Below are 18893 nucleotides of genomic sequence, written 5' to 3' on the forward strand. Positions count from 1 at the left end.
ATTGTTGTTTGCTTCAAATACTTTATCGTTGTGTTAAAATAGTGGATTTTTTTATACGTGCATTGATACTGTAAGTGTATGAAAAACGACATACTAAGAGTACGTATTTGCCACGTACATACGTTCCGTTATATGTTAGCATTAAGCTAGTGGGCTGTTCTTATAGCAACATATTTTGCCTGTTTGCTTTGTTTTATGTTTGCGTAAGCGTGACATTTGTTTCGTCATTAATGTAAAGTTGAGACCTGAGAGCTTTTTTCTTTTGTCAGGCATGCGCACCTCTGTGGTCTCAGGAATGCGGCACGTCCATGTTCAGCACCGGCATCTGCGCCTCTGTCAGCGACGACCTCCAGCCCAGAGAGACCATCGCTCCGACCGCGCAACGTAAACACGCACGCACGCACGCTTTCAAAAGGACGCAAACGCAAATGCGTGCGCTTTTGCAGGGTGCACAACGTACATGGACATTGTGATCGTCCTGGACGGCTCCAACAGCATCTACCCTTGGTACGAGGTGCAGAGTTTCCTCAGCAACATCCTCAGCAAGTTCCATATCAGCCCAGACCAAATGCAGGTAAAAGACAACGATGCGAGCGCTTACACAAGCAGCAAACGCAGCTCACTTCACAACAAGCAAAGAGCGAACATGTCAACAAAGAATTGGTTTCAACACTCCCACTTGAAGTTTCCTCTCAAACTAAACATTAATCAAACAAGCTGTTTTAATGTTGCGTTAAGAACAGCCTGCTTGCTTAATGCTAACATGAACGGAAAATGGCATCGACATGCTAATGTTAGCAACGGCAGTCACAATTTTCTCCAAGCAAGGGATATTTGAGTGCAAATGTTGAAACAACGCAGAGACAGAAAATATAACAATACTTACAGTTAAATGTTCTTCTCGGGTGACCCTATTTTAGTTAAAAGATACGTAAATGATGCTCACTCTGTTGTGGATGGATTCGTGATATTTTCATTGATTTTCTTGGGGAAAGATAATGTGAGCCGGGTTCATATTGTATGATGTGTGGCAGCTGGACAGCTGTGGTTGTAGCACTTGAGGTTGGTTGGAGGTTGGAGGTTTTGCAGCCTGAAGCGTTTGAAACCTGGTGGATAAATAGGAAACTGTTAGACAAGCCAGTTGAGGCGAAGCATGCGCACGTACAGAGCAGCAATTTGGTAAATGTGGATTGCTGCTGTGACATGGAGGGGCATTTGGAGGCCAACTTGACGCACGCGGGGAGGAATGGAGGGAGGTTGGAGGGAGGTGGGGCGAAGTGGGGGGTGTAAGAGAAACAGGCAATGTGGAGTGAAAAGGAAATTCCTCTGGTTTCCAATTGAAGTCCAAAATTCCAACAACTCGCTGTTTGCTTTAGATGGGTGGGCGGTTGTGGTTTTCTTTATTACTACTACTACGGTGGTGCTTTGAGAAAAAACTTTCGACTATCTCAAATCATCTTTCATATCTGAAATAAATGGAAATAGCATTCATATGTTCAAGCCCAATAAAACAAAAATTGCTGTCACTCTCAAACCATTGCTTGTAGGTTAAAGCGCCACAAGACAGATGCTATTTAGCTTTAGCATTGAGCTAGCAGACTGAAAGGCTTTAAAATGGGCACAATGTTGCCTTTGTTTGAGTAACTTGTTTTTGTTTCTGGTTTCGTTTGACTGTAAACTTCAACTGTGAGTGGCGTTAAACAGTTTGAAGCTTCTCTTTTGATGGAAGTCTTCACAAGTCGAGTGCCTTGTACATCAAGGCACCATTTGTCATGATTTTTTAAGGTCAGTTTTTTTCTCTCTCTCTGACATCAGACTTCTACTTCAGCCGTGCGGTCTGATGAGCTCCACGGGGTATATACCATTGGATCGAAAAAGATTGAGACTTGCTTTCAAGTAGAGACAGACTGATATGTTTTCTTCAGGGCAGATTATTTGTGCACAAGGAGGCCGTTAATCAAAAAAAAATTGGGAAATTATTGCTGTAAATAAAAAAAAATAAAAAAATCAACTTGGTTGAAATTAGGGCCGTCACTATTGAGTAATTTTAGAGTTGATTATTCTATCCATTATCCCATCAATTAATCGGAGACAATTTTATTTTGCAAAAAAACAAAACAATCTTGATTATTTACAACTTTATTAACCAATTGTTATTTATTTGGTATTGTTAAGTAATAAACAACAACAACAATAATCAATGAATGATTGCTGTTGAGCGGTTGAAATAAAAGGATTTGGGTTCTAACCTATTACTTGATTACTAAAATAGTTGTCAATTAATCGATTAATTTTGACACCTAGTTGAAATGTCATTTAAGGATATTTCAATTGAGCAACTTTTCAGATTTGCAAAATGTTTTTTTACAATCTTAGATGATACATTTAAAAATTCTAACAGCGTAGTTTTCTCCAGTAAATAAAATGTTCCAAAATAACAGAAATGTTATACTTTTACAAACTGTATCTTTAGTTTTAGTTTCAAACAAAAACAAAAGATGCCGAGAGGGTCAGCAGAATCACTGATGAAGTCATCTAAAATGGAAAGAATTGCTTCCCTGAAGTTAGCACAGTTTTAAATCTTTAATCTCAAATCAATCAATATTCATGAAAATGCTGAATATGTGCACGTAGGTTGGAATCCTGCAGTACGGCGAGGTGGCGGTCCACGAATGGTCGCTGAAAGACTACCAGACCACGCAGGAGGTGGTGGAGGCCGCCAAGAACATCAGCCGGCAGGAAGGACGAGAGACGCGCACGGCTTACGCCATCAACATGGCCTGGTAGGCCGCGTTTGCCACCACAACTTTTGGCTCTTTGCTAGCATTCCTCAAATGTTTTCCTCTCACTTGGCCTTCGTTTAACGTGTATGTTGAAGGATGTTTTCACCTTTACGTAAGGATTTCCTCCAATTAATAACTGCGCAGTCGTCCCGCAATGACAATTGGCAAAACAAGCATGTTGAGTAATCGATGGTATTAGCAGACATGCAAGAGCAAGCATGTAGCCAGCTGCGCGCTTTCGGGGGTTTTCCTGGAAGATGACGACTACGGTCTAGGGCAATATTTCTGCCATGAAGACTTTCTCTTTTGGTAGGTTCCATGTTTTTTATAGCAACACAACCCAATATTCTGTGGGCCTTGCAAAATCAGTCCAAATCCAGTAAAACAGCCGGGAGCGAAAGGGGCTTGCTTCAGTGAAAATGGCTGCGATTGAATGAGTTAAGGATGTAAATTTGTTACAAGTTACGTTTTACCATTATGTAAAAGTAAAATGGTTTAAGGTTGCCTTGCGAATTTCTACTAAACTTAGTGTACAGTACTGATGAATATAAGATGTATCTAATTGGTTAGGGTGAGGATTATATTATTTTATTTGAAAACTAAGATAAAAATGACAATACAAAGATCATAAAATGATTTAAAATACACATAAATGTGAATATTTATGAATGAATCCTGGGGGGGACCTCAACAACAGAATAATAATGATACCAATAGTAAAAAAAAAAAGTGTGTTGTTTTAATTCATGTTTTACATGATGTATTGTTTTATCATAATTTTATTTTCTTTGACTTGAAATGAAATGTATGAGTTGGCAACATAGGGTTAAAGTGGAAGTTGAGTTGTAAAAAGAAGACGTAGGGAAAGCCTGTGTGTCACAAAATATGTCGCTGACAATATATGTGCAACAGGCTGGCCTCTTTAATTTGCTCCAGATCCGTCAACGCACTACGAAAGAAAGATGGCAAGAAGGGGGCGGGGCCAGATGGGCTGCTAAGAAACAGCTCGCTATAAGCTCAAACCACAAAGTCTTTAAAATAACCCTCTGTTCAAAATCAAATTCCTACTTTCTTAAAGTCCGGCTGCCGTCACACGCACGCTAATTGGAGAGTTCCTGTTTTGCGCCCCATCGCAAATGCAACATTTGCAGGCAGAGGTCGCGAGCAAAACACGTCAAATGCTGACACGTGTTCAAAATTGTCTCTCGGCACTTTTTGGGGGGCACTCGTGGGTGAGCAAAGGGACGCTCCCCTCCCATGGCACAGCTGCTCCGTTGTGGTTCCATTTTGCACAAAGCACATTTAAAAAGGGGGCGGAGTAGTGCCGCCTTAGCGTGTCTCGGGGTTCTGGGTTCGAATCTGGCCTGTTGCTGCAGACTCAAAATTGTCCCGCGGATGGTGCAGACACAAGTTGGAAGATGCTAGATGTATTCAATTATTCATTATTGGGGTCAATTATACTTTTCACATACGTTGTCACTTTTAACGCGAGTATTTTTATTTATTTATTTTTAGAAGAAGCTGTACTATTGTTCCATACATTGAGCTGCATTCCACTCCCTACTTTAATTTTTGTTATTAGTCGATTATTGCTTGTGTGATCTAAATATTTTGGTTGAAGAAAGTTAATTTAAGACATTTAAGTGTCAGAATTTGCCTCAATTTATTTCATTTCATAAAGATTACATTAATTATTGTTTCTATTCAAGTAATACTATTGGGCAATATATGAATTTGCACTTTCACGTTTGGCATTTTTGTTAATGCTTTGATTTAAAAAAGTAAATCAGAAGTTATTCACCAGTTACTTCATTTTTTTATTTATTTAGTTATTCAAAAGTGTACTTTTTACTTTGACATGAGTCACATTGTTAAGTAAATCCTCTTACTTGATCACAATTTTGTTGCTAAATTATGCAGACGTGTACTTTTCCCCTCTACTTGAGTCACATTTTTTGAAGTAACAGTACTCTTACTTGATTACAATTTGTGGCTGCATTGCTCTCCAGTTATTTAGTAGAATACTTTTTTTTCACTAAATACTTATTCTTACTCAAGTAACTATGTAGAGGTGTACTTTTTTAACATTTTCCTGAAGTAAAAGTACTTGATTAAAATTGGTGGCTACACAACAAACTGCTCTCCATTTACTTTGTTTTTTTTCATTGAATACTAATTCAAGTAATTATGTGGACGACTAATATTTTTTTAACTTGTACTTGAGTCATACTATTTGAAGGTAAAAGTACTCTTATTTGACTACAATTTGTTTGGTTGTTTGTCTCTGTGCCTTGTGATTGGCCGGCGACCAGTCCGAGGCGTACCCTAAAGTCAGCTCGGGTTGGTACCGGCTCGCCCGTGAACCTAATGACTCCAAGCAATACAGAAAAAGGATGAATAGATTTGAGAAACACAAAAGTTTTTTTCATTTGAAAGAATTGCGCAAAGTTGGGCGGAGGTGGACCAAAACACACATTCTTGTTTTTGTACCATGCGGGGACCACCCTATTTCGAAGGCCACGAAACAATTGGCAACGTGTGTGTCTGACCTCCAACCTCGGGCGGGCGGGCGGGCTGGCACCGGGGCAAGCAAACACCAGTCGCTGGCTGGCTGCTTGCTCAGCGTGGCCGCAGGTGAGGCGGCGCCCGGTCAGCTAAGCTGCGCTCCCGCAGCTGTCAAAACAGACACAAGTCCGCGTCGATATCAATCTCTTTTCACCTCAAATTTCACATTGCCAGGCATCGGCTTTCTTGTTCAGGAAAAACAGAAGCATTTCTATCCACGCGACAAATTCAACTCGTATCTCAAGGCAGCGGCGCATACAAAATGACATATTCCTCAGGCTTTTTCTCATGTAAATGATGTGCCTCAATAAAGGTCGGAAAACGCTGCCGTAATGGATGTGACAGACATAAAAGTCGTCCAATCCTGATCCACATTTGCTGCCTTCCAAACAGTCGAAACAACGTAGGTCGCGTACGACATAACTCGAGGACTCCCTGTATATATTCTGAGATGATATATTGACAGGCAGAGAGAAAGATACTATATATATCTGGTCTGACCACCCCACAGCGGCGCAGCCTTCACTCTCACAAACCTACCAGCCTGCACTCGTCTGTGAAATTACCAACATTGGGTCTAACCTGCCTCCATGCGCAGAGACGTCATAGGCCGTGCCCACGGATGTATATAATAACCTGGACGTAGCGCAGTGCTTCTCAATTAGTTTTTGTTTGACTGGATTTATGTCAGTCAGTAAAATAGGGAGCAGGAAATGAACATGCACCCATTGGATCATACTTTACAAATTGTCATGAAACTTTTTTGCTTCACTTTCTTTTGTTGTTGTTGCTAATATAATCTCACTATGGTAGTATCATTTTCCAGTAGTAGACAAAGTGAGAGGGGGGGGGGGGGGGTTGTGTGGAGTGAGAGCAGATGACAAAGTCCAGCACAAACGTCAGACAGAAGCCTCCGATTGGATGAGTCACTCCATTTTTGATGCGCTGGTTTGGCCACGCAGACCGCACGGCCATGTGTCACCAGCGCACAAGTGCGACTCCTTAAAACGACTTGTAAATGCTCGGCGGCCTGCAAATGAGCTCATCTGTCGAGTTTGGTTTCGTCACATTTTCCCTTTTGCTTTTGTTTACTGTTTAGTTCACACGAGGACGACTTGCACTTTTCACTCGGGGAAACCAGTCCACATTGTTTCTATACAGGCAGCATGGTGGAGTAGTGGTTTGCATGTCTGCCTCACAGTTCTGAGATTGTGGTTTGCCTACATGTGCCCTGTGATTGGCTGGCAACCAGTCTAAGGTGCACAGCTGGGCTGACTTCCAGCTCACCTTACTATATGTGACCTACAAACAAAATGAATTCACGCATGTTTTTTGGGGGGCATCCTCAGTGGAGAGTGAATTATTTTTTCCAGTTGCGCCGTAAGTGGCTCATTGGTCTGTCTGTTGGTCTCCTCTGTTTTGCCTTCCGCCGCCTCCTCGCATCCGCACCCTATGTAATTTGCTTGCCGGGGGAAGAAAATGCGTGTTTTTAACTTTTGCACTTCAGCACTGGCGACCACAATGTTAAATTTAGCCCAAGGTCTGGAGTGAGGCTTGAAAATGACTTGAGTGACGACGCTTCCCGCTCCCCTCAGCCCAAATGTGTGTATGTGTGCATGTGTGTGCGTGTGTGTGTGCGGCTTACCAAGCATGAAGCAGGTCCCACTGAGTGCAGGTTTCATGCAGACAAACAGGGTGCGGCTTCTGGTCAGTCCGTGTGTGCAAGCTTCCGCTTCATCATGCCACCATTGCATAGGAATGCACAGATGCCCCCCTAAAACACACACACACACACAGTGGCTCCGTTATTTGTGTCAAGTATGACTAATGTGTGGTCCACTCGGGATCGGCACCATTCCATTCAATGGGGTCGCTCCAATGCAATGGCGATGCACTTCCATGTTACATGATCTTTTTGCGGGTGGGGAACTTGTGAAAAAAATCCGATGCAAACCGTCACACAAATGTTACATCTGTGGTTTGATTTGAACGGGGGCCATATCAAAGTCATACAAGTGGAAACAGGAGACACGCAAGATCCCACTTACGAGTTGCTTTAGATATGAGGCATCACTTGGCTGATTTTTTTGCCTTGACTTGCAACCTAACCCTAACGCCTTTTTTTTTGGGGGGGGGCTGATCCGAAAAACGATCCAATCCGTGGCTCAAATCCGTGATCCGATCCAAACTGTGACTTTAGGTGATCCGTTGCACCACTAGTAGACACTCAACATAACAATAATCACCGTCATATATTCTTTATCCTCAGTGAGGAGCTCAGAGGAGCTGAGTCTTCATATATGCATCTGTCTGGCTTGTACTGCCCCCAAGTGGCCAACGTGCACAAGAAGAAGCATCCAAATGACCAGTGACTTGATGCAACGTGTGGCGTTTAATCGCATTCCCCTTTGCTGAAGCAAACTTGGTTTTGTGCGTACGCAGCACCGAGGCGTTCAGCGCCGAGCGAGGGGCGAGGGAGGGCGCCACCAAGGTGATGATCGTGGTGACGGACGGAGAGTCGCACGACGGCGAGGAGCTGCCCGACGCGCTGCTGGAGTGCGAGAACAGGAACATCACCAGATATGCCATCGCTGTGAGTACCTCGCCAGCCCTGCTCGCCGGTCAAACTTTTCCATGGGCGAAAGCAGGAACGACAGCCGTCCCTCACTATGCTGTGGTTTCACTGCATCGTACACCTTCACCTCATCGCAAGACAAAAATTGGTGAAGTGACGACTTGTATCTGGGAAAACTTGGAAGTCAAAGCATTTGTATCTCAGGGCATCACTGTACATGCAATAAAGAGTGAATCCACGAAAGGTGAACCACTATCTAGTGAGGGATAACACATCCGTTACATTCCTCACAGGGTTTTGCTTCCATGGCTCCACACGCCCTCAAGTAATCACACAACACACCATCCCAAAATGGCGCCTTCAAACTTCTAAATGAACACTTTGGTCGCACCAAAATAACCCAGCGGGGGTCAAATAAGCTCGTTTTGCGCAACTCCGCCCGACAAGGGGAAAGTAGAGACGCTTTGTCGTGGGCGAGGGTCGCAAACTCCTCCCGTGGCCACCAGAGAGAAAAGGCGCGTTCCTTTTTTATTTTCGAGAAGCGCAACAACATGCGTGCCGAGCGTCATTTCCTGTTGCATGTCCCACTGGTGCAGCTTCTCATGTCCTATTGACATGTTTTGACTATTCCGTGTTCGCAATCCATGATTTTCATTGACACGTTAAGTGGCGGGGGCACTGCTTCTCATTAAATCACAACTTCATTTTATTGCCTATTAAAGACATACCAATGAATGGCAACAATAGTGACCATTTTACACCAAATATTGCTGTCATTTTCTCTCTCCTACTTTCTGTTAATGACTCTTGTTTTATATTCTATTGAATCATTTTTGTAATGTATGTCCGAGAGTTTTTTTTTTCCATTGAGCTTTGGAACACAAATGTTTCCACGAAGTCTGCCTAGCAACAATTGAGTGTGCAAATGTAACATGACGAGGAAAAATAATAAATTTGATTCCAGAGGTAAACGCATCAATTAATTTTGAGCGTCCATCATTCGGCAATCATCAACAGTCATGACAACCTTCCGTTATTGTCAATCCATCAATACTTCAAGCCGAACCGTAAATCCGTCATTCGGCAGCAAAATGAGCAGCCGTCAATCTCCGTCAGTTACCAAAATGGGACATCTGTCATTGACGGATTGCCGAATTTATTGACAGATTGACAATTACGTTGACGGACGAAAACACACTCCCGTCAATGCTAAGTTTGTCAATTTTTTTGTAGTTTCCCGTCATTTGGCAATCGTCGACAAAATGGCCATCCGTCATTGACGGACATTCCGTTAATAGAAGGGATGCCCACCTATGTTCAATTCCACGTTGGCATAAAAAAATAAGGATTTAAAATCGCTTCTTAAAAATTTTAAAACAAAAATCAATGTGAGAATTGCTAGGTAAGGTTTACTTGAAAAATAAACATAAAATAAAGAGCTGCATGTTGTGTATTGAAAACAAGCACAATTGCTTTGCCTTAGGAGAGGCAGCTTAGCTTAATGCTAACAAACAATGCAAAACACCGTTCACTCGAGAACAGTTAGCATCAATTGTTGCGGTTTTCGAATACACAATAGTCACAGGCATATATTCTTTATCCTCCATGAAAAAAATGACTCCTACAACAACCTGCTGAGTCGTAGTACAGTAGAAGAAATCTACTAACTTGGCGCCAACACTCTGCAGGTCTTGGGCCACTACCACCGAAGGCAGCAGGACCCCGACACCTTCATCAACGAGATCAAGTACATCGCCAGCGACCCGGACGACAAGTTTTTCTTTAACGTGACCGACGAGGCGGCGCTCAACGACATCGTGGACGCTCTAGGAGACCGCATCTTCTCACTCGAAGGTGCGTGCGATAGGAGTCGGCCAACAATGCTAATGCTGTCAGGCCACTATTGGAGGAAATAATGGCAAACGCTGACACTCATTTTGGTACACACCAACTGGTATTTGTTCCAATTGTCATTCTGTTAAATTACAATAAGCTCCACATACAGTGGTGCCTTGAGATACAAGTTGAATTTAGAAAGAGCAACATGGTTGAGAAGATCGTGTAACAAGTAACCAAAAGTCATACTTAATGAAACTCAGCACAATAAAAGGCGAAATTTTGAACCATAGTAAGTTAAAACGTGAAACTCATCATGTTAAAACATGAACACGTGAACTTTGTCACATGAAACTTTCCACGTTATGGAACCTTAATGTGAAAATGATCGTGTCATCATGTTAAGAAGTGAAACTCATCAAGTTAAGATATGAACACGTCAAACTTATCACATGAAAATGATCACGTTAAAATGTGACACATTACACCACATGAAATTTATCACATGAAACTTTCCACAATATGTGAAAATGGTCATGTTAAATTGGGAAACCCACCTTAAAAAGTGAACTCATGACGTTAAAAAATAAACATGGTTAATTGATCACATGAAAATGATGAACATTAAAAGTGAAATTCATCACAATAAAACGTGAAATTCTTGAAACTACGTTAAAATGAACATTTATTTACATTCATTGAAGAAATTTATAATGTGAATTCATGAAACTTTTCACGCTATAACATGAAACTAATGTTAAACTGTGGAACATTTTATCACGTTTAAATGTATACGTGAAATTTCTTTCATAAACGTGAAATATATTCGGTTATTGAACTTTTGTTTTGGATGTGGCAGCAATACGCTTCTGTGAAAAGACAATGTGGCTTCCATGTTTTCTTTTGTGTCTGAATCAGGCTCAAGTGTCTCTTAGTTTGAGTATTTAAGGTCGCTGACCCCTGAACTACACTGAATATGATATTGACCAACAGTAACATCAGATCATAAGAAAGTAAACACAGGCGTATAGAATGACTTCAAAAGTTGAAAAACCTGAAACGAGAAGCACAGCGGTGAGTCTACAAGTGTGTATCCTGTGAATAAATGAGCGGCGCAAAGTTTTGGTGTCAGGAGAGGAAACCTGATGGAAAGGGACACCACCAAAAATGTGGTAAGAAAACAACGAGCTTAGGAAAAGTGTGAGGTTTTTGTGTCACCCGTGCAGTTTGAGGGAGAGTACTGAAGGGGGGGGGAGGAAGGAAGGGAGGGAGGACATGTCAAGCAACAAGAGGGCGACGAGCGCTGACCGTACTCTTCCTCTGTGCACTTCATCAACCTTCAGGCACGCTGGGCAACCAGAGCTCCTTCCACATGGAGATGTCGCAGATCGGCTTCTCCACACACATCCTGGATGTGAGTCCACGTTGCTCCTCACGCACACGCGCTCGGCGCATCTTCATCACTTTCATCTTGCTGCCTCCAGGACGGGATTCTGTTTGGGATGGTGGGCGCTTACGACTGGGATGGCGGCGTGCTGAAGGAGGGCGCCAACGGGAGGATCGTGCCAACCAGGGAGGCCTTCGAGAGCGAGTTCCCCCTGGAGCTGAAAAATCACGCCGCTTATCTCGGTACATTTCAGATCTATATGATGACATGTCACGAGGAGGAATTGCTTTAGGACGTGGGTGGCAATCCCGGTCCTTGAGGGTCCTGCAGGTTTTATTGAGAAGCTTCCTTTGTTCACATAATCAGCCAATCAGCAAGGTCTGCAGAAGCCTGCTAACGATTGTGAATCCAAATCAGTAGAATCAGGTGAGGGGGGAAAGATCTAAAACCTGCAGAACTCCGTAGCTTCGAGGACCAGGATTGCCCCACCCCTGCTTTAGTATGTTGCTTAATTATCTTACCTGTCCCGATATATTGGTATGCACTGATCGTGCATATTGTCTAGGTTCTACTGCCGCACACCTGTCCCTGATTTTAAAGGGAGCTAAAACCATTTGATTTCAGAACGAGATCATAAATACCAGCATGAAATCAGCTAAAACTGCAGGTCTTACGTCTGAGTCCCTTGGTGGCGCGGATCAGGATCTCGCACAGCCACACATTTATGCTGAGATCATTCTCATCATTCCAGTCAAGAGTTGATAGAACAAATGCAAAGAGAGTTGAAATGCAAGAACCTGATGAGTTTTAAACGGATGTGTTTTGGTCCAGGCTACACAGTGTCATCTGTGCTGGTCGGTGATTGGAGGAGACTCTATGTGGCCGGCGCGCCGCGCTTCAAGCACAAAGGCAAAGTTATCCTGTTTGAGCTCAGCGACGAGGGCGAAGTCAACATTGCGCAGGCCCTCAATGGAGAACAGGTGCACCATCGGGCTTCAGAGAGTGGCAACACCACACCCCCTGCTGTCAGCAAACTGAAAGAGCGTGTCCGTCTCCCTAGATTGGGTCTTACTACGGCAGCGAGCTGTGCGGTATGGATGTCGACCAGGACGGAATCACTGATGTTCTCCTGGTTGCAGCACCGATGTACCTTGGCTCCGGGAACAAGGAAGCTGGGAGAGTCTACATCTACACTCTCAGCGGGGTAAGAATGCACATGCATGATTATCGTCCGTCCATCCATCCATCCATTTTCTATAGCGCTTATACTCATTAGGGTTGTAGATGAGTTAGAGCTTTTCCCAGCTGACTTTGGGTGAGTCATAATAAATACATGTAAATAAATGGCCTAAAAACATAAATGACAAGTACAGAAACCGACATTAAATGATATTAAATCACAGCCAGCAAGCACTAAAGGCAAAAGACACTTGAGAGTCTTTCAAAGAAGCTAACGTGCATGTTGGAATGCGGGAGGGTGCCAGAGCACCTGCAGAAAACCTGCACAAGCACAGAGAGAACACGCAAATACCGCACAGGAATTCTGCGGCCCGGAATTGAACCCTGAACCTCAGAACCATGAGGCGATGTTCAAAGCACTCAACTGTAATGTGCCACAAAATTAAAATTTCCCAGGGTGAGTATTACATGATCTTTGCCTCTCTCTCAGGAGGAGGCGTTTGTCTCAAACGGCACGCTGAAATCAGACGAAAAGTCCCAAGACGCCAGGTTTGGCTACGCGATGGCCGTCGCACCGGACATCAACCATGATGGATTCACTGACCTGCTGGTAGGCGCCCCGTTGGAAGATGACCACCGCGGAGCTGTGTACGTGTACCACGGCCAAAATATTTACATCATCCACAACTACAAGCAGGTACTCTCCAGCCTCCATCAACGATGACCTCACAAAGCTACGCCAGAATCCAATGGAAGTGATTTTTTTTTTTTGGCAGCGTATTCCTGGGATGTCAGTGTCCCCGTCCTTGCAGTATTTTGGCCGCAGTGTCAGCGCCAGGTTGGACTTGGATGGAGACGGGCTGATCGACTTGGCGGTGGGAGCCCACGGCAGTGCTGTGATGCTCAGGTGAGCCTGATGAACCAGGGAAAACCCCAGCTAAACAACGATTGTTGTATATTTGATCCTACATGATTCCTTCTGTTTCGCAGATCTCGAAGCATCGTGCAGATCAATGTCAGTCTGTCCTTCCAGCCGCACTCCATTAACGTCATCCAAAAGACGTGCCAGCGCGGCGGCCGAGAATCCGCCTGCCTTGATGCCACCGCCTGTTTCACGGCCGTATCGCGCTCCCCTGGGCAACGCAGCAATGGCTTTGGTACGCCACTTTGAATGATTGATTGATTGATATCTTTTCACCATACCTGCTTTTTTACGCTGAGCTGGTGCCACAGCTTGTACGACAGAGGGTCTTCGGTTCATGACGCAGTTTCATTCCGACAGTGGCAACATAACCTGAATTTGCTCGCAAGTCAGATTGCATTTTTATGCCATGCTCGGTTGGTAACCTTGAAACGTCAAATGCTACCTCTGGTCATACCAGGTGTGTCCGAAGAGTTTCTGGACTGGCACCACAAAAACGTACAGTCACTAGCTATACTGTGGTTCACTTTTCCAGATTGATTGATTGATTGATTGATTGATCTCTTCCACAGACTTGTGGGTAGCAGCAATGTTGGATGACCGTAAATTGTCAGCTCGTGCACTGTTTGACGACAGCTCCCACAGGCTGACCCAGCTGGCGGTGCGAGCTCACACAGGACAGACTCTGTGCTACAAACTGCCCTTCCACGTCTACGTGAGCATTTCAGGCCAGCATGCACAAGCAGCGACCAACACACCTTCCCCGTTTTCATCACGATCCTAATGCGTTTGTCTTTGATAGGACACGGCAGACTACATCCGCCCGATCAGCTTCTCGCTGCGCTTCAAGATCAACAACACCGAGAGCGGTCCAGTGTTGGACGAGGGCTGGCCCACGTCCGTCAAAAAATATGTGAGTGAAAAACGGTGGCCTCGCAGTTCCTGTTTTTCCTCTGCAAAACATGATGTTCTTTCCATGTGTCTTCCATGTGCAGATCCCCTTCTTTAAAGACTGCGGGGAGGACGACGTGTGCACCACTGATTTGGTGCTACAGGCCCAAATGGACATCTCTGGGAGCAGGTAAGGTTGTGTAAACACAGGCTCAAAACATGACAATTCTGTCGGTCTATTTCCAAAGAGTCAAATTTCTCCTGTTTCTCCCACAGAAATAAACCGTATGTGATTCGCAGTCCTCGTAGGCGTATGTCAGTGGAAGTCCAACTGGAGAACAGACTGGAAAACGCCTACAACACAAGCCTGACGCTGCACTATTCACGCAACCTGCACTTTTCCAGCCTCAGTATTAGGGTACGACCCAAGCATTACAGCTTGTAACGATTGGTACAAGAATTTTGCACAAAAATAATGAAAGTGACGACCCAGGTCTGCTGTTATCGTGTAGCAGTCATTGTCGAGGTTATTATTCTGCATCTATTAGAGCAAAATGAGATTTATTTCCTGCACTGTCGAACATGACTTTGTTTGAAGGAGGACGGCAACTTCAAGATGGAGTGTACAGGCCTGGGCTCCAACAGCCACTCGTGTAACGTCAGCTATCCGGTCTTTCGCTCCCAGTCGAAGGTAACGGCGTAAATTACCACATCACATGCCACTCTCAGCCCGCGTGTAATGCGCCTCTTGTCTTTGTTGTGACCAAAGGTGAACTTCATGCTGGAGTTTGAGTTCAGCTGTGACACCCTGCACAGTCGGGTCCAAATGAAGTTGAATGTAGCCAGCGATAGTGTGGAGCGAGTGGACACTTTAGGGGACAACAGTGTTCAGCTGCAGAGTTTTATCCAGTATGAGCCAGACCTGTTTGTCAGCAGGTAAAAGGATGCGCCGTTACTCGTGTTCTGGCCTCTTCTTGAGGTCCTGCTATTTGGTCTTCACGTGCATTTTTCTCCTCCTGCAGCGACTCTAATTTAAACCGATATGAAGTTCACCCCACGCGGACAATGTCAGAAGCCACTGGACCAGAGTTCTACACGCACTTTAAGGTACACTCGCGGAACCTCAGCGGTGAGGGGGCAGGATCTGCAAGGTCTGGCTTCTCTGGTAGCTGAAACAAGCTATCAGAATCAGAAGCACCCATCGGTTCGGAATTGCTCCAGATGATGGCACTGTTGCTTGTAGTACTGATAACTTCTGTAAGTTACGGAGGCGGTATTAGGAGATTCCAAGTAGGGCTGTCAGTATTATAATTGAGTAGTCTATAAATTTGCACTCCCCGCCCCCCCACCTTTTGCCGAAAACAAAAACACCCAGGTGGGTCCTTAAGCAAGACCCTCTATGCTAGACCCTAATTCCCAGCCCCACTCTCATCCCAAACCACATAAAAGCTAACTGGTTTATTTCACTCCTTGACTGAGGTATCAACTTTCCACCAATAGTGAGTGCTAATAGATTGTGAACCATTCATGGGGATGGACTTCACAAGAAATTCGCAATTACACATCTGCTGTAAATATCTGTGAAGATGTGTAACATTGTGCCGATGAAGTTTCGGGGCAAGCATTTCGTGTCGACCTATTTTGTGATCGATTTATCTGACTTAATGGATTTGTTTCCTAGCCCCAGTTGCAAGTTCTAACAAAAGAGTCCTGACTTTGTTAAGAAGAGGCAACGTGTTTGTTTTTGTCTTTGTAGCTCCAGAACCTGGGTTGCTACTCTGTGAGTAATCTGGAGTTGAGGCTGCTTCTGCCCTCGGCGGCTGCGGGGGACCAAGTCTTCATGACAGTCACAGACATCTCCTCGCAAAACGTGAGTTGTCCCTCGTTACGGGCGCCCTCCTCGTCCCTCGCCGCCTTTCTGTTTGACACACTCGAGTTGTCTACCAGGCGACAGCTGTCAATTGCAGCGTCGTGAGTGACCTGGCCCAGCTGAAGGGCCGGCAGAGAGACGTCCGCCCCCTCCACCCCGAAGACATGCTGGAGAACGACATCCTGGTGAGGCCCTTGTGGCGTAGCGGCCACCAAGCGTGTTGGTTGGGCAAGCCATTCTCAAAACTGCTTTTGTGTTGGGATCTTCCTAAAGAACTGCAGCAGGTCATGGTGCATAGAGATTACGTGTCAAATCCAGCAGCTCCTGAAGGGACAAGCTGAAGTCATTCGCCTTAGCCGCAGAGTCCATGACGACTTTTTCCGAAAGGTGAGCAGCTGTTTAACTCAAATCTTTCATACAAATATAGTTCTGGACGCAACAGTGTTCAGAAACCCAGGGGCCAGCGTGATCCGATTTCACAAAAATGTTCCTGAAAGTTGACAGTGACTACATCATTTGTGAATAAATTGAGACAAGATCATCACTGTTTCAGTATGCACTCTATACATTTCGCAACATTTTTATTTGGTGCTGTGCCGTGTTGATTTTCGAATGTAAAATATGTGCCTTAGCTCAATAAAAGGTTGGTTTAAAACACTGATAACGCAAACTTTTGAAAACAGTTCTCCACATGCAAAACAATTACACTATTAAACACAATAAACACGTAAAAAAAAACAAATGTAGCTTGTCCACATGCACGAGTAAACAAAACCTTAATAGCAGAACACGGGGGCTGTTAGTGCATTTTACTGCGACCAGCAAAGACAGGAAAAACCCTCAACTGAATTTGGCAACCCAAATAAATGATGTGGTGACAACAAAAACTCCACCAAGCAGTCGGCCTATTTTATTTTTTTATAGAATGACATCACCAATGGTTGCCTTGTTTTGTTTTTTTCAAGGTCGTATGCTTACTGTGTGAAACAAAAACATGTTTTTAAGGATCATTCGCCTGCCCTTAATTGCACCCCAGCAAAGATGGCGCCAGATGACCAATCAACTGTTAATACCAAGCAAGCCTAGGTTTAAAATGAATAAGTAAGTCAGCGGCTGCGCCAGGAAGGGTACCTGGTATAAAAACTGCCAAACAAATCAAGTGACTCACAGTGGCAATTCCTGACGGGACAAGTTGAAAGTCAAATACTTGACAAAGTGATTGTTAGAAAATCATACGCCGTTACACTTATGCATTATTTGTAAGTTTTGTAATCCTTTGCTATAGTAGACCTTGATTTTGCTCTCTCTAATATTGCATTATCACTTTTCTCGTCACTAACGCAAGATGATGATTGTCTGATCATTCTCGGACCCGCCCATTGCATTCCAATGAAAGTTGGCTACTCACCCTCGCACACTGGGCGATGTAGCAAAAGGACTTCTTGCAATGTGAACTGTGCGAGCTTGTATCGCGTTGTGAGGCTCCTCGTCCAATATGTTGTTCACTGTTCAGTATTAACTGATGGTTCACAACTTTTAATGAAAAAGTCCTTGTGTGAACACACCATAAGCGCTACAATGCAAATAAACAGAAAATGCCATTAATAACTCAAATGGTATTTTTTGTATATCCTTTTACCTTATTTAAGCCATATACCACAAAAGAATTACCTTAAATTGTTACGTTTTATAGTCTTGACAAAAGTACAACTGACATTGCATACTAATTATACCTTTTAACCTTGCTTTTTACCTTTGCAATTACCATCAAACAAAAATAAAACATATAGGAAATACGTATTCGTAGTAAACAACACAGAATAATGAGCTATAGCGTTGCTAAATATTTACCAAGGTGCGTTAGCACGCTCTAGTGAATGAGAACGGTAGTGAATGAAATCAGTTTTACTAACCAACATGAACAAATTACTCAAACACCGTGAAATATATCGACATTTGTTGAACAATGAAACATTACTCTAATACGAACCTCGTTCCCTTCTGAACCAGGTACTAAAGAATCTTCAATGAATTACTTGTAAACTTCCATTTTCTCAGTTTTTTTTCTGTACACTTGGAAGATGGCTACTTCAGGCGGTAAATTGGTTACTTACGTCACTTCCTACCAATTCACGAGACCTTTCCTACATCCTTCAAAATAAAAGCGCCAACAATATAGACTAGCACAGTGAAACATAAGGCAATTCTGCAATACCAAAAATAATAGCACCATTATTTACAAACATTGCATTTTTCTTATAACCAGTTTTTTTCTTTTTGACTGTGTGTAAGCTTCTGTGCTATAATTTGCAACATCACTAAATTTAGAGTTGCCACAAAACCAGTGGCCGAGACGCAGCCACTTGTAAAATCTTGTGGCAGATTGCAGAACCCCGCACACTAAACAAACGTGAAGCTTAGAAAAAGGTTAGCATTTTTTTCCTTGAACATTGACATCGCCATCTATTGGCCTGGCATGCATTTTGCATCATATTTCAGCTTTCTTTTCCCCACTGTATGTACATATGTATTATATAAGTGTACCCTTGGCACAATCAATTGCAGTCACGCTTTGTGTGTCCTTTTCGTCTGCAGGCCAAATATAAGTCAGCGAGGATCGTCGGCATGTTTCAGATCGCGCCTCACGAGACCAACCTCATCACCCTGGCGACTGGAACGGTGTGGCGTGAGGTAACGGTGGCTCGCTACACACCATCAGAATGATGACAAACGTTCTCAAAATGTCCTCTTGCCTCAAGACTGTACTGGAGGTGCTGAAGGGAAGAGCCATTCCCATCTCACTGTGGATTCTCATTGGGAGCATCATTGGTGGCTTGCTGCTACTGGCGCTCATCATCTTCATTCTATGGAAGGTACGCGTGTGC

General features: G+C 43.8%; 1 protein-coding gene across 1 annotated transcript in view; it reads left to right on the plus strand.

The window, feature by feature from the left end:
- Positions 1-18893, plus strand: part of itga10 (integrin, alpha 10) — a 29807-nt gene that overhangs the window by 10281 nt on the left and 633 nt on the right. Inside the window, exons 5-28 of the mRNA XM_086078136.1 lie at positions 270-384; positions 447-574; positions 2635-2783; positions 7791-7941; positions 9612-9777; positions 11103-11173; positions 11244-11388; positions 11978-12126; positions 12207-12350; positions 12816-13022; positions 13102-13232; positions 13316-13482; positions 13820-13962; positions 14050-14160; positions 14243-14328; positions 14415-14556; positions 14737-14829; positions 14908-15074; positions 15161-15245; positions 15895-16008; positions 16086-16193; positions 16282-16395; positions 18604-18699; positions 18768-18881. Coding sequence (XP_085934262.1) covers positions 270-384; positions 447-574; positions 2635-2783; positions 7791-7941; positions 9612-9777; positions 11103-11173; positions 11244-11388; positions 11978-12126; positions 12207-12350; positions 12816-13022; positions 13102-13232; positions 13316-13482; positions 13820-13962; positions 14050-14160; positions 14243-14328; positions 14415-14556; positions 14737-14829; positions 14908-15074; positions 15161-15245; positions 15895-16008; positions 16086-16193; positions 16282-16395; positions 18604-18699; positions 18768-18881 — 3096 coding nt within the window. The remainder of the gene's footprint in view (positions 1-269; positions 385-446; positions 575-2634; positions 2784-7790; positions 7942-9611; positions 9778-11102; positions 11174-11243; positions 11389-11977; positions 12127-12206; positions 12351-12815; positions 13023-13101; positions 13233-13315; positions 13483-13819; positions 13963-14049; positions 14161-14242; positions 14329-14414; positions 14557-14736; positions 14830-14907; positions 15075-15160; positions 15246-15894; positions 16009-16085; positions 16194-16281; positions 16396-18603; positions 18700-18767; positions 18882-18893) is intronic.

The sequence above is a fragment of the Leptonotus elevatus genome, chromosome 6 (assembly GCF_054856555.1).
Source record: "Leptonotus elevatus isolate MCC_2025b chromosome 6, RoL_Lele_1.0, whole genome shotgun sequence".
Taxonomy (NCBI): domain Eukaryota; kingdom Metazoa; phylum Chordata; class Actinopteri; order Syngnathiformes; family Syngnathidae; genus Leptonotus; species Leptonotus elevatus.